Source organism: Sceloporus occidentalis, unplaced genomic scaffold, assembly GCF_023333645.1.
Source record: "Sceloporus occidentalis isolate IW3139 unplaced genomic scaffold, rSceOcc1.0.p SCAF_37, whole genome shotgun sequence".
Classification (NCBI taxonomy): Eukaryota; Metazoa; Chordata; class Lepidosauria; order Squamata; family Phrynosomatidae; genus Sceloporus; species Sceloporus occidentalis.
Window position 1 is genome coordinate 2,865,278 of NW_028317017.1, and position 15,983 is coordinate 2,881,260.

At 38.7% G+C, this 15,983-nt stretch overlaps 1 protein-coding gene across 1 annotated transcript; it reads right to left on the reverse strand.

The window, feature by feature from the left end:
- Window positions 1-10,675: 10,675 nt before the first annotated feature.
- On the reverse strand, window positions 10,676-14,550 carry LOC149297733 (neuronal acetylcholine receptor subunit alpha-5-like). Its single transcript, XM_089488140.1, has 5 exons — window positions 14,398-14,550; window positions 14,153-14,197; window positions 13,691-13,800; window positions 12,225-13,056; window positions 10,676-10,849 (listed from the first exon to the last, which is right to left on the reverse strand). The coding sequence occupies exons 2-5, from the start codon at window positions 14,177-14,179 to the stop codon at window positions 10,676-10,678; spliced, it is 1,143 nt and encodes a 380-aa protein (XP_089344266.1). The 5' UTR covers window positions 14,180-14,197; window positions 14,398-14,550.
- Window positions 14,551-15,983: the final 1,433 nt, after the last annotated feature.

Here is a 15,983-nt window from a genome sequence, read left to right on the forward strand (position 1 = left end):
AACAAGCACAGATTTATTTTTCTATCCGATTAATAGAAGACCTTGCTGCTTATTTTCTGGATTTCTAGCAATGTGTTATAATAAGGGGTAAATTTAAATACAATCCCTCCATGAACATTATCTACCTCACCACACACATATTACGCAATGTTAGTGTACCTCTTGTTTTATTATAGGCTTTCTTAAAAAAGGCTTCAACACCAATAGTCTGCCTCTGCTAATGCCAAAATTGTTAAAATGTAACACTGTTCTTTTACCCAGTTTCCCATTTTTTTTTTATTTTTTTTTTTAAACTCCCATTATTTACTTGGTGAACACATTGTTGCAAGAACTGTAGTTGATTGCTTTGTATTATTTCTTTGTTTTAATGTGCTGTAATCAAATTTAAAATTTAAATAAATATATATACACCATATGTTTACATTGGTGAAACATTATTACAGCTGGAAAGAAAAAAAAAATCATTGTAGCTACAGAACTTCTAAATGGCCTTATCATGGAGATGTTATTTGGAAATATAATCTACTGTACAGATTGTTATAATATCAGTAATTTGTAAAAACAATTTTAAAAAATAGTATTTAATTACTGAATACACTTGTTTTAACAAAAAGTATTTTATACATCATAAAGCAATGTAATTGCTTACAATTTAGATATAATTACAAAATATTACCTGAACAATGTGCAAAGAAACAGACCTGTCCCATTACACTGGATGTACAAGGTTGCATTGTGCTGGGTTTTTATAAGAAAATTCTACCGTGGGAAATTCCTCCCTAGAGTATTGTGAACATAGATTGCAACATGCAAAGAAAAATAAAATAGAGATTATTAAATACATTTAGTTAGGTCAATAACATATGTACATTTACATTCAATATATTATATTTAGGCCAACATCCAACCCTATTATCCACAGTAAAGCAGAAAGTTGAAATCTTGGCATTTAATCTTGATAAAATTATTTGCAGTACAGTTGATTTTGAAGTTCTAAATTAGGAATTATATATTTTTATTAAATAATGTTTGACTTTTTTTTTTTTTTTGTTTACCACACTGGTTTCCACCATTTCAGTGTGTCCCTTTTTTGTGTCAAAGGTACAAATGAATGTGCCTTTGTTTACATCTTGCTTTTTGTTTCTTTAAAAAAATTAAATAAATAATAATAATTGAAAATCCCACCGCTTCATACGTACCATGACCGATACTCTACTAAATTTATGATGACATTTTAATAAAGATAATAATAACTAAAAACTTCACAGCCACCAAGTCACCGCTCCACAGCCCCTTTTTCCTACCTTGGAGATGTATCTATTACATTATGTGCGTTGAGATTCATACAAATTGCAATTTTAATAAAATTAGCATATTTTGGCAATCCCCAAAAATAAGTTTGGATCCCCAACTTAACAAAAGGGAAAAAAAGCAGAGCTCAAAATTTTTGTTTATATTTAGTTGGTTCTTTCATTCTCACTCTCTCAGACTGTCTCCCTACCTTCTCTGCTGACCGCTTCTGTGTACCTGTTTCCGTGCTTCGCAGTTCTGATTCTGATCTTGCACCTTCGTTTTCTTCATTCATTGCTCCAAAAAGTCTCTTCTTGGTCCGCTTCTTGCTGGATATGCCTGGCTATGTGAGCATAAAAACGTCTGGGGTACAAAAGGGACTTGCAAAACAACTTTTCGTGGTTGCCATGGAAGGTATGTGTGTATGTGTCTGGATTCCACCCTGCCAACCTGGACTATCTAATAACTATACCTACAATCATGCCTACCAGCAGCCACCCTTCCCTCTCAGGAGCACCAGTTAGTAATTATTCTGGAGAGCTGAACCATGTTACTTGGGTATTAACCTTGCCCTGTTAGATTACCTAATCAGCCAGCACAAAATAGACTGTTTCTTAAATATCCAGTTGTGTATGTGTTTTCTCTTAGCCTGTCTGTACCTTCCTGTCCAGTATTATGTATTGTTGGGTACAAACAGAGCCCCAGGTATCCCCTGCAACTGTGCTCCTACCTGACCTGCTTACCGGAGGCCTGACATTATGGTTAACTGCTCAAATGAAACACTGAAAAGGCATAGCTCCCTATTACATTTCACGGTTGTGGTAACAGACAGCATCATTGCGCAGTCCTCTTGCTTTTCACTGGCATTCATTTATTATGGATATCTTTCTTTTGCTTAACTGTCTGACTTTTCCAGGCAACCAAATTAAGATATCTCTGCATAATACTGTTTCCATGACTCAATCTAAACATCTATATGGACATAACTGAATTAAAAAGTATCCAGAAAAGGGGCATGGTCTGTATTAGGAAATGCTGAATCACAATAATATGCACAAGATAAAGGAGACTGTAATGTGCAGGTATGCGTAGAAAGCCCAAGCCCAAGTAGAGACTGACCTGAAATGATAGAAGTTGGTGTTTATTCTCTAAAAGAGGGCCAGACTCACCCTACATAAAGCATAGTTCAATCTTACTGAATTAAATATGCTTTATATAGGATGATTAAAGCTGTTCTTGGAGCTGCAAACGCCTTCTTTGGTAAATAAACCCTGTTGTGTAAACACATCTGTATGTTCACGGTGAATGACTGAAAAGACATTAGTGAAGCTCAATCCCCACCACTACGCTTATTTTTAATATTTTAGGATGGTGCTTCTTTAAGTGTGGACATCGTGCTACTGCAAAAGTTGCCACTTTAACTCCCCCATCCCAATTGGCAGTGGAAACAGGTGAGCTCTGTGAACCCCTAAGGGTATTTTTTTTTTAGCTTTTAACCCCCAGTTTACTATCAATGAATATAGCACCCCTCCCTAGACTTTTGCAAATGAACCAAAAGCAATTCAGACATTTTTTTCATTTTTGGACAACGAATTTCATGACCTGCCTTTTTTTAGTTTGGAATAAATTTAGAGGTCTTTTTCCATTAGGAAATCAAATTCGCAGTCACTCACCCTCTCACATTCATGTTCTCACACACTCACATTCTCGCACTGGGAGACAGGGGCATGAAAGCGATGGGCGTAAAAAGTAGGGAGACATTGAAAGAGCATGAACATGCATGCCCTTGTCTTCAATGTATACCCACAGTTAACTTGTATATTAGAGAAAGCCTGCCACCCCCAGAACAGAAGCAAAGTACAAACATCTGAAGGAGGACCTCACCGAACCCTACAACAGAGAACTCACTAAAATCTAGGGCTGCAACTAACGATTATTTTAATAATCGATTAGTTGGCCGATTATTCTTTCGAAAAAAAATGCAATAAAAAACGTACAATTTACACTTTCATCTCTTTATTGTAATGGCTTCTCTCTCTCTCTCTCTCTCTCTCTCTCTCTCTCTCTATTCACCTTCTTATTTTACTGACATAATAAAAGCTACAAGAACCCAACACAGTGTTTCTCAAACTAGGTTTTAATACAAAGTTATTAGTAAATATTAATTCATATGTTAACTATTTTTCATATTTAATAAAAACTATGAGAAAAAAAAGCCTTGTTTATATTTTCTTTTATTTACCAAACTGCCCCCAGTTATGCACATCTGACCCTCAGCTTGCCACTCTTCCCCCATATATGCCTTACACCTCCTATATGCCAGAGATTCCACTCTGCCCCCGATATGCCTTACTCCTTATATGCCAGTGATATGCAACTGAGCCCCCTGATATACCTTTTACCCCCAGATATGTCTTATGCCACCCTGATATGCCTAATATCGATATGCCTTATACCCCCTATATGCCACTGTGCCCCCTGATATGCCTTATAACTTCCAATATGCCACTCGCCCCCATTTATGCCTTATACCTCCCTATATGCCACTGTGCACCCTGATATGCCACTCCGCCCCCCCATAAATGCCCTGCACCACCCTGAAATTCATTATACTCCCTGATTCCCCACTCTGCCTCCCCCAGTTTTTTGCAGTTGCATTTAGCTTGGACACACAAGCGAATCCTGAGCTGGGGCGAATCTCCTAAGTGACATCTCTAAGTGAGGAGTTACAAGCAAAGAAGGAGTTAAAAAGCAAGAAGGAGGGTAAAGTATAAATCCTTGTGATTCCATATAATATATTTTGCGTCTTACTGTCTGTTTTTGCCAGTTATTTGAGCTATCCCCATTGCCAAGATGTCCTCCGTGTTTGACAATGCGGTCAGGTGTACATCTTGCTCAATGTATGCAATCCTTGATCAGCGCTTCGAGGGTGCATATTGCTGTGCGGGATGTGTGCGGGTTGCTCATTTGGAAGCACAAATCCTGAGTCTAGAGGAGCAACTGGCAACACTGAGATCTATTGACAACTTGGAGAGGAGTCTGCTGCTCACTGAGCAAGCTCTCTCGCAGGTAGAGGTGGGGGGGGATAGTGGGATGGAGGTACAGGACAGTCGGGCAGCTAGCTGGGTTACAGTTAGAAGGCGGGGTAGGGGGAAAAGCGCCAGGGAGGCTAGTCCTGATCTAGCACACCCCAACAAGTTTGCCGGTTGGCAGATGAGGGGGATGTTAGTTCAGTTAGCAGTACTGCAGCAAGTCACTGCCTCTGACCACCAGAGGGGTGTCTGCTCCAGTAAGAAGGGAAGGAGGAGCGCAGGGCAGGCCAGACAGGTGCTGGTAGTGGGGGACTCAATTATTAGGGGGACAGACAGGCGATCTGTCACAAAGACCGGGATCGCCGAACAGTGTGTTGTCTGCCTGGCGCTCGAGTTCGGCACATCGCGGATCGGGTTGACAGATTACTGGGAGGGGCTGGAGAAGACCCAGCAGTCATAGTGCACATTGACACCAATGACAAAGTGAGAGGTAGGCGGCGTGTCCTTAAAAATGATTTCAGGGACTTAGGTAGCAAGCTTAAGGCAAGGACCTCCAAGGTAGTATTTTCTGAAATATTACCTGTACCATGTGCCACACCAGAGAGGCAGCGGGAGATTAGGGAGCTAAACAAGTGGCTCAGATGCTGGTGTAGGAAGGAGGGGTTTGGGTTCATGGAGAACTGGGCTGACTTTTCTGTCGGATACAGGCTCTACGGTAGGGACGGGCTGCACCTCAATGGGGAGGGTGCAGCTGTGCTTGGGGAGAAGATGGCCAGAAGGGTGGAGGAGTGTTTAAACTAGGGAAAGGGGGGAGGGAAACTACAATATAGAAGGGGAAGATAGTGTAGATAGAGAGCTGGGGCTTATAAATGTACCTGGGGGTGGAGCGGAGGGAGGGGTTAGAATAGTTAATAGGGATAGGCTTCATAGGGGGAAAAAAACCATACACCTCTAAATTGTATGCTTACTAATGCCAGAAGTCTGACCAATAAAACTGACAAACTGGAGTTAATAATGTCTGAAGAAAATTATGACATAGTGGGTATAACAGAGACATGGTTGGATGATAGCTATGACTGGGGAAAGGGGGAGGAGTTTGCCTTTATGTAAAGTCCAGCCTAAAGGCCACACTGCGGGAGAATATATGGAAAGAAAAATAATAAAATACTAATCGGGGTTTGCTATAAGCCACCAAATATAATGGAAGCAGCAGAAGATCAATTATTAAAGCAAATAAACAAGGCAACTAATCACAATGAGGTGGTTATTATGGGGGACTTTAACTATCCCGACATAAACTGGGAAACCGAGACCTGTGAATCTCATAAAGGAAACCGGTTTCTGACTATAAGTAAGGATAATTATCTGTCCCAAATGGTACAGGACCCGACCAGAGGGGGCGCCCTACTGGACATAATATTAACCAACAGACCTGACAGAGTAACTAATGTGCAGGTCAGGGGGCATCTAGGAAATAGTGATCACAATATGATACATTATAACTTGTCCTTCAATAAGGGAACTCTTAGAGGAGCCACAAGAACTATGAACTTTAGGAAGGCAAAGTTTGATCAACTAAGAGAAGCCCTTAACACTGTAAATTGGGAAAATGTCCAAAAAAACAAGAGTACAGACACTCAATGGGAGATTTTTAAGAATATCTTAAATTCTCACTGTGAAAGGTACATACCGTATGGGAATAAAAGAGTCAGGAACAAGAGAAAACCAATGTGGATAAATAAAAATGTAAAGGGGACAATAAATGGCAAAAAAAAGGCATTTAAGCTACTAAAACAGGAAGGCAGTGAGGAAGCACTAAAAAGCTATCGGGAAGAAAATAAAATATGTAAAAATCAGATAAAAGCAGCAAAATTGGAGACTCATTGCCAAAGAGAGTAAAACAAACCCCAAAATGTTCTTTACCTATATAAATAGTAAAAAAGGTTAAAAATGAAAGCGTTGGCCCCTTAAAAAGTAATGAGGGAGAAGTTATAGACGGGGATCAGGAAAAAGCTAGTCTATTAAATATATTCTTCTCTGCTGTATTCACAGAGGAAAATGAAATGCCAGGTAATATACAGCAGGATGAGATAAATGCCCCAGTACAAGTGCAGTGCCGCCTAAAAAAAAATAAAAATAGACAAATCACCAGGTCCAGATGGCATTCACCCCCACGTTCTAAGGGAGTTAAGTAATGTAATAGACAGACCCCTATTTCTAATATTCAAGGACTCTATAGTGACAGGGTCTGTTCCCCAGGACTGGCGCATAGCAAATGTTGTGCCAATATTCAAAAAGGGGACAAAAAGTGACTAGGGGAATTATAGGCCTGTTAGTTTAACCTCTGTTGTATGTAAACTGTTTGAGGGTTTCCTAAGAGATGCTATTTTGGAGTATCTCAATAAAAATAAATGTATGACTCCATATCAGCATGGGTTTACAAGGGATCGGTCCTGTCAAACTAACCTGATCAGCTTTTATGAGGAGGTGAGCTCAAGACTAGATCGGGGTGAGTCGTAGATCTTGATTTTTCTAAAGCATTTGATAGGCTGGTACGTAAAATGAGAATGCTTGGGCTGGGGGAGAATGTGTGTATGTGGGTAAGTAACTGGCTCAGTGATAGGAAACAGAGGGTGGTTATTAATGGTACATACTCTGAGTGGGTTACTGTTGCTAGTGGGGTACCACAGGGGTCAGTTTTGGGTCCTATTCTTTTTAATATATTTATTAATGACCTTGTAGAGGGATTGTATAGTAAAGTATCAATCTTTGCAGACGATACTAAGCTCTGTAACGTGGTTAACACAATAGAGGACTGTGCACGGTTACAAATGGATCTGCATAGGTTGGAGGCTTGGGCTGGGATGTGGCAGATGAGGTTCAACACAGATAAATGTAAGGTTATGCACATGGGGAAGAAAAATCCAGGCTGGGAATATGTATTAAATGGGAAAACACTGGGGACGACTGACATGGAAAAGGACTAACAGTAAATTTACCTGTAGCGACCAGTGTCAGGCAGCTGCTGCTAAGGCAAATAAAATCATGGGGTGCATCAAAAGGGGCATAGATGCCCACGACAAGGAAATAATTCTACCACTGTACAAGTCACTAGTCAGACCACACATGGAATACTGTGTACAGTACTGGGCACCAGTGTACAAGAAAGATATAGTGGAGCTGGAGAGGGTAACCAGAGTAATAAGGGGAATGGGAGGACTACAGTACCCAGAAAGATTATCAGAATTGGGGTTATTTAGTTTGGAAAAAAGACGGCTTAGGGGGGGACTTAATAACTATGTATAAATATATAAGGGGACAGTACAGAGATCACTCCCAGGACCTATTTATACCCAGGACTGTATCTATAACAAGAGGACATCCTCTACGGCTGGAGGAAAGAAGGTTTCTACACCAGCACAGACGGGGGTTCTTTACAGTAAGAGCGGTGAGATTATGGAACTCTCTGCCAGAGGAAGTGGTAATGGTAAACTCAATAAAAGAGTTCAAAAGGAGCCTGGACGTGTTTCTTGAAAGCAATAATATTACACGTTATGGATATTAGATTAATAGGGACAGAACGTTGATCCAGGGATTTATTCTGATTGCCATATTTGGAGTCGGGAAGGAATTTTCCCCCTGGTATGGGGCAATTGGCATCTGCTTCATAAGGGTTTTTTGCCTTCCTCTGGATCAACACAGTAGGGACACAATATGTATATAGGTTGAACTTGATGGACTTTGGTATTTTTTCAACCTTATGAACTATGTTACTAGATATGCCACTCTGAAATTCATTATGCCCCCGATACACCACTCTACCTCCCCCTATACACCACTAACTTCCCCAGATATGCCATTCTGCCTCCCTGAAATTCATTACACCCCCATACACCACTCTGCCTCCTCCCCCTCCCATACACCACTCTGCCTCCTGTCAGCAACGGAGGTTCACAAGACACCAGGGAGCCGGGTAGAGAGGCAGAGTGGCGTATGGGAGGGGGAGGAGCCAGAGTGCTGTATGGGAGGGTGGCTTCCATACACACCTCTGACTCCTCCCTCCTCCCATACACCACTCTGCCTCTCTCCCCACTCCCTGGTATTTTGTGAACCTCCGTTGCCGACTGGCACTTTCACTGCAGCTTCATAGAAGCCTCAGCGTAAGTGAAGGGCAGTAACGGAGGCTGTCTGTGCGATGCAGACCCCCACCAGCTGACAGAGAGGATGATCCTCTGCAGGAGACCTCGATTCTCTGTCAGCCGGTGGCGGTCTGCACGATGTGCACAGACAGCCTCCGTTACTGCCCTTCACTTACGCTGAGGCTTCTATGAAGCTGCAGTGAAAGTGCCAGTCGGCAACGGAGGTTCACAAAATACCAGGGAGTCGGGAGAGAGGCAGAGTGGTGTATAGGAGGGGGGAGGAGTCGGAGGGGTGTATGGAAGTGGAGGGGAGAGACGGAAGTTGTCTGTGCGCATCACACGGACACCCACCGGCCGACAGTGAGGGGAATATAGGTCCCCTGCAGCGTTGCGGGGGATCTGGATTCTAGTGTTATAATCCGATCTCTGAGGTTGGATTATTATAAGGAGAGGAGTTTTTCAGAGCATTTGCTCTGAATTTTTTTTTTTTTATAAATCAATAAAAATCGATTCAACTAATCGATAATGAAAATCGTTGTCAACGATTTGAATTATCAATTATCGATAAGTTGTTTCAGCCTTACTAAAATCATACAAAAATTTCTTCTAGCAACACTTCATGCTTAATGTGGTGGCATAAAAAGTCTTCCTGTATCACGTGTCTTGTCAATAAGGGCACACCTCCAGTGATCTCACAAGCAATTCAAAATGCCTGTTTAATGCAAAATCAATTCAGTCTCTCTACCCACCATCCTGCATGGATAGGGAAATCTGCATTGTGCTGGGTTATGTTAAGCCTTATGGTTGCAGGTTAGTCTTGGAAAGTGTTGCATTGTTTATTGAGCTGTCACTCATCTATTGTATGTTACTGTGTCTCTTATTAAATATCTGTTAAAGTAGACGAACCTTTGGGATATATTTTTATATTTGGTTTAACACCACAGTTAACCAATCCCAGGAGGAATCGAAAATAGGCTTCTTCTATATGCTCCCCAAGATCCACAGGGATGGTAGCCCTGGAAGGTCTATAATATCAGGAGTTGGAACAATCACAAACTGGGAAAAACATCCTGAAACCTCTTGTTATATCCAGGACACCACTAAAATCCTAAATAAAGTAGCCCCTCCCCAAAGATACCATACTAGCCACTATAGATGTAGAATCCCTCTCTACAAACATCCACCACAATTATGGACTAGAAGCATGCCAGAAACACCTGTACCAAGACAACATACGAAGTGTAGGAATCTTGAAACTCATGGAGTTCATACACACACACCTATTTCAAATTTGGACGGGATTTTTACTTACAAATTATGGCCACAGCTATGGCAACACGGATAGCACCACTATGTCAACCTATTCCTGGCTACCTGTGATCCCAAACCCCTGATCTACCTCCACTATATAGAAGAAATTCATCTGGAGAGCCGTTGAAGACTAGCTCGTATGTTTCCACAAAAGCTACTACAACTTGTACTCAATACAATAAAACCGCAATTCCATTATTCAGTGTTTTATACCTCACAATGTGTGTTTGTCTCCCCAATTCTTGATAATATGGAAATGAAACAGACCAGAGCCTAAGAAGGCATATACATTCGCAGACATAATGTGCATAGAAAGGGAGACGACACATCTGTGGGAGACCACTTCTGTCAAAATGGACACAGTATCAAAGATCTAAGGGTCACTGAGAGAACGGAAGATATGGGAATACAAACTCATGAGAAGGTTTGACACCCTTAATTCAGGCCTAAATAGCGATAATGAATTTATGTCACACTACGCACACCATCAATCCTACACATAGTCTGCGGCAATCACCAGAATCACCGGAAGACAGAAACATGGATCAAAACACACATGGAGAAGACATGGGTACTTTCATTTTATGGTATTCATACATATAATTTTAAGCTACATGCTTTCCACCTCAATAATGCAATGAAGCAAAATTCAGCCAAACCTAAATTTAAGACTAAACGGACACTTAGAGCTTCAGAGAATGAACTGAGCAACAAAAAACCCCCAAAACACAAAAAAAAAACCAACTAATTTTCATACCATTGGGGCATAATAATTTAAGCTGTTTAATTAAAAATCATATTTCTGTAAAATCATCAGATTTAAAATATTAGATAAAGCACCAGATATAATTTATATGCATTTTACATTCATGTTCGGTTGTATAATATATATAATATTCCTTCTTATGTAGTTCTGTCTCCATACATATTTCCAACATGTATAGGCACAATGATGTTAGCCCACTTGTATATGACAGGAATGAAAAGGAAAACTGAACCAACTATTGAAACCAGAAGAAATGTCCATAAAAACATCCGATCTAGTACTCGAGCCACAAATTTCCAGTCTTCTACAACCTGTGAAATAATAAGAAAATAGCTTTATTACATTTTGTCTCTAAGGGGGGGGGGCATCATTATGAATCCTATACCAATCAAAACTAAAATTACAGTTTCAGTGTGGAGGAGGTGTTTGAGTAACCATGTATTGTGAAAGTATAAGTGCTTTTACAAAACAACATAATACTTAAGCTAACAGAGCAAAACCTCAAACAGATGTCAATGATAACATTGTATGTCTACATAAAGTCATACAAAATAGATCAGATTTAATTTTATTTTTTTTATTTTATTTTTTTTTACTAGTCAGGGTCCACACAATCACCTAACACACCAAGGAATACTGCGGATTTTGCACTTCTGCAGACAATTTGCCCAAAATCTCAATACTTCAATCAAGTATTTATAATCTCCCAGGTCTAGAATCCATGCAATGCCAAACAAGACTAATTATACTACTCAGGAACAAGGCATGCCAATAAGTTTTATCGCCTTTTGTGCTAGACAAACAAAACAATTCACTCCCCAACCTCAAGGATTAATAGAATCTAAAATCTCACCATTGCATAAGGTTAAATGACAAGCAATGGATCTGGACAGCCAAACTGATATCTACGAATTCTAAAGGGCCCGCCCCCCTATTCGGAAATAAAATTTGTTGTCACTCATACTTTCTGTCAATGACTACTTACCTTCTCCACTGACAGCTATCCTGTTGCTGCCTCCTTGTGCGCAGCTTTGCTTCTTCTCTTGACTCTTTTTGTTCTTCTGTCTTTCATCATCCACTTCTGCCTAGTATCAGCTCAGTTAACCAGACTTCTGGAAGCGTTTTCCTAAAAGGGCAAAGCCTCCACGTGGAGATGATGGTGTGCATGGAGGCTCTGTTCTTTGGCGGAAGCATTCCCGACCTGGTTAACATAGCTGGTACCATTAAGAAGAAAGAAGACAGAAGAACAAGAAGAGGCAAAAGGAGAAGCAGAGCTGCGGCAAAGGAGACAGACACTCAAGAGATCGAAAGAGAAGGTAGGTAGACATTGAGTGTAAGACTGAGTGAAAAAGCAACAAAATGGAAAATGAAAATTTGGAGCCTTCTGCTTTGTTTTTGTTTGGTTCATTGGGGTACCTTATCATTTTCGAACAATTGTACAAATTAACAAAATTGGCAGATTGCATTAAAGTTAAAATTCATACTGAATACCAAATCTGAATGCACATGTATAATAGCAAGGTTATGTAATCCATTCACATCTGACATGGTACAATCTACTTAATCAATGATTAGTCATATTTTATCATTGACAAAAGTATAGTTGTATACGTGCATCATATTGGTGTGATGTCACTTTAATATAGCATACGGTTTTAACTAACAAACCATAAAGTATACACATACCTCTCGAACCTCATGTTCCTTTACTACATGCCTTGTTATATAGCGTATTGAATCTAAAGCTGCCTCTAAGGTATTTCTGGATGATTCCGGTCCATTAGTTATTCCAGTTGCTTCGTTTCTAGTAAAATATCGATCAACATGGCTTCTCATACATAACAATTTTGGAAGTTTGTGAAGAAAAATTTTGCGCACCCAAGGTGCCATAGCATTGTGCGTTGAAGAAGAACGGTTGTGAATGTTTATGGCAAAAACGGTTATAACAATCGATAGAGTAACAAAAATCATGGTAAAAACCAAATATTCTCCAATCAAAGGAATGACCTTGGATGAGGATGGTATTATTTCTTCAATCACAAGGAGAAAAACTGTTAAAGATACAAGGACAGAGGTACATAAAGAAATTTTTTCACCTTCGTTAGAAGGGAGGTAAAAAACAAGTACTGTTAAGAACGAAAGTCCTATGCAAGGTATAATCAGAAAAAGTGTATAAAAAAGAGGCAACCGCTTTATGATGAATGAGTATGTAATAGATGGATACCAGCAACATCCATCTGTTCGGTTTCCTTTGTTTCCAGTAGCAGTTACTATTTCCCATTCTCCATTATCAAAGAAATCACGCTTGTCGACATCAAAGTCTTCAATAATAATATCAACTTGGGATCCATCGTAAGTCCAAGAACCAAACTTCATGGAACAATTCTGAAGATCAAAAGGAAAAAAAGTTACATCAATGGTACATGAACTTTTGTAATTTGCTGGTGGAGTCCAGTTAATAGTTCCGTCGTATCTCACCACAGCCTTCGTAACAGAGCCTTCAAAGCGGCCATCAGCACTGTAAATGCAAAAAGATTATATGTAATGTAACTAACTGTTTGCATAAATTTATATTTTCCCATTTTACCAAAAAAACTAACCAGCTAGTTACAATGGAAGGATAAGAAGTCACAAAAATGCAGAATCTGCTGCAATGGAGTTAAGTCAATTCCATTAGCATTGTAACCAGGCTTTCAACTCTGTGTGCTCTGTTTTGTGAAAAGGCCCTGATGAGTAATTCTGATGAGGTACTCTGTACAAGTCCCGGATGAGACACATCAGAAACTAATTATTTTGTTTTGAGCAAATAGGGCACACAGGGTTATAAGTTATAGTATGAATAATACATGCAATGGTTTAAATGGTCAATATGGGTACATACATTTGATGTGAATGTACGTTCCCAATTTTTTAGACTAACTTTATCATGCTCGAGAGAACAATAGTCCTGTCTTTGTTTTGAGAACTTGAAAACCTAAAACATGATTACATTCACAGCATTCATCACCTTAAAACGATGGCACTGTGTTTCTACTGTCACCAACTAAATAAAAGTTGTTGGTATAACGTTTACATTTTTTTTAGGTGCTTTAAAGTGCATTTGAACTTTATTTCTTTAGGAGCAAAGAATTGTGAAGAATATATAAGCTTACTTGTCATAAAGAACAATATCAGGAATCCATATAGAGTCAGATGGGACACGAATTGAGGTTATACCAGCAAATTCTTTAGGGGCCCATCTTAACTTGACATCAACCCATTCCTGGAACACAAAGAATGCTAAGTATAGAATGTTGTAGAACATAATATTTATACATTGTATTGTAATTATACAATCCAAAACACTTTTCGGATGCTTCTACACCTATTAAACACATTGATTCCTTATCATACTGCCAAGTGGTAAACAGAATGGCTCAGTTTTAGTACTATTTTGGAAGACAATTTCACAAGTTTACTTTTTTGTGTAAAGTAATCGCATTGTTAAAGGGATTCACGTTAAACCCTTTGATTAATCACGTATTGGACCAGTATGAGTTATCTACAGTTTACTGTTTGAAGTGTATCATTTCTAAGAGAAATAGCTCAGACAAACTCGGGAATATTTTGCTTACCTGCTTTAACCAGACATTTGTAGTCATTAGTTGATTTTTCTCGTCCTGTAAGAAAAAAAAATAAAACAAATTAAATAAAGTCCATTCCTCCAAATATAAAAACAGTGTGCTCAATAAGCTACTTTGCTGATGAGAGGTATGATAGGAGGGTAGGAGGGATATCAGGTTATGTTAAATTGATTCCTTAAGTATTATATATACATTATTGACAAACAAAAAAAATAAATTAAAAAAAATGTACGTACTACATCCACAAGTTGCGTAATTGCGAGGCCAAACTTCACTTTTACTGTATCATTTAACTGTTCAACAGGGCGAACCCACTTTTGGTAGTCTTGATCTTGAAATAAATATTTAAATAATCGATCTTCATTTTTTGCAATAAACGATGGTCCAGATGTTCCTTAAAAACAAAAAACCTCCATCAGTTAACAAATATCAATTTCTGTTTGTGATAAGTAAAATCAAAACGCCTATTTACTCAGCTATATAAAATTACACACCTTGCACTAATGTATAATTGGGGAAATGTATTTCTGCTTAGTTTACTGTACTGTATTAAATGCTATTTCAACATGTAATTTCCAAGTTGTGTGAGATTATTTGGCATCTCAGGCGTAAAAATATTTAGGGCCAGTGTGAATAGGACTGTCCTCATTAATTTGAGATACACACTCAGATTTGATGCCACATATTCATCATTGTCCAGGATTGCCCTCACATAAGCAAAGGTTGATACATTCTTTCCCTTGTTGATTACTCCCAAACTTTTACCATTATAAGGATCCGTTTAGGTGCCTTAAGATAGCGGTAGATATACAAGAACATACATAGTAATTAAGGTTGAAAGAGACACAGGTCTATCAAGTTCAACCCTGCTTTTGATTCACAATTTCTAATTGTGCTTCAATAAGGGGAAAGAATCCTAACAAAATGACTCCAAAATAGGATCAAACTATAATCATGTTATTAACAGTTTTATCCCTTTGCATTCTTCAATTCTAATACAATTTAAACAAAAATATGAAACTGGATAGCACAAATATGGGTGGAAGAACACTTCAGCTTTCTACTTTTTTTAGAAATTGTAAACAAACAATTACAAATCTTTATAACATTACTGGTGCGCTGCCATTTCTTTTTTATGCATGTATTATTGGATTGTTTATTTAGAGGACAACCCCTCAAGGTTACAGCACCCCTCTTTCTGATTGTGCTTTGCCCCCTGAATTTCTTTATATCTAGATTTCAGTTCGTCATACCACATGTGCTGTGTCAAGCGTTTCTTTCTACAAATCAATACTTCATTATATACAAGAACACAAACAATATATAAGTAGCCCTTACAGTGCCCTTGTTAAAAGCAAGAAGCAGTAGTAACTGTTGTCAAGTAGTTGTAGCTATAGCAGAAAAAAAAGCCTTTATCTTTTTAAAACTTTAACATTGTATTATAATAGAATATCAATTAGTATACAACTTGTTTTAGGATTTTATCAAACAGAAGCTGAAGGACATAAGCCTGTTACAGCAATTTATATGTAAATATATGTTTCCTCAAACAGAGCTGACATTTTCTTAGTGTTGACCCCAATCATTATAATGACTACACTGGACATAATAATACTACTCTTAAAAATCATTATCCACTTCTCCTCATGCGTCAAAGGGGCTAACATATTTTAGTTTAACTTAATCAGATTATATAATATAATAAAAAATATAAATATATGTGAGATGGACACATTTTGGCATGGACCTAGAAAAAAAATCCAAATAAATGAACTAAAAATTAGGCACTAGCTGCAAATGTTAATTACGCCATATCAGCCTA

Bases quoted from the DNA above. Each gene is read 5' to 3' on its own strand.
- LOC149297733 (XM_089488140.1), bottom strand. From the start codon at position 14,179: ATGACTACAAATGTCTGGTTAAAGCAG. The intron at 13,801-14,152 runs GTAAGCAAAATA...TTTGTGTTCCAG, and splicing joins CAAATGTCTGGTTAAAGCAG to GAATGGGTTGATGTCAAGTT. The intron at 13,057-13,690 runs GTAAGCTTATAT...TTGCATTTACAG, and splicing joins GATATTGTTCTTTATGACAA to TGCTGATGGCCGCTTTGAAG.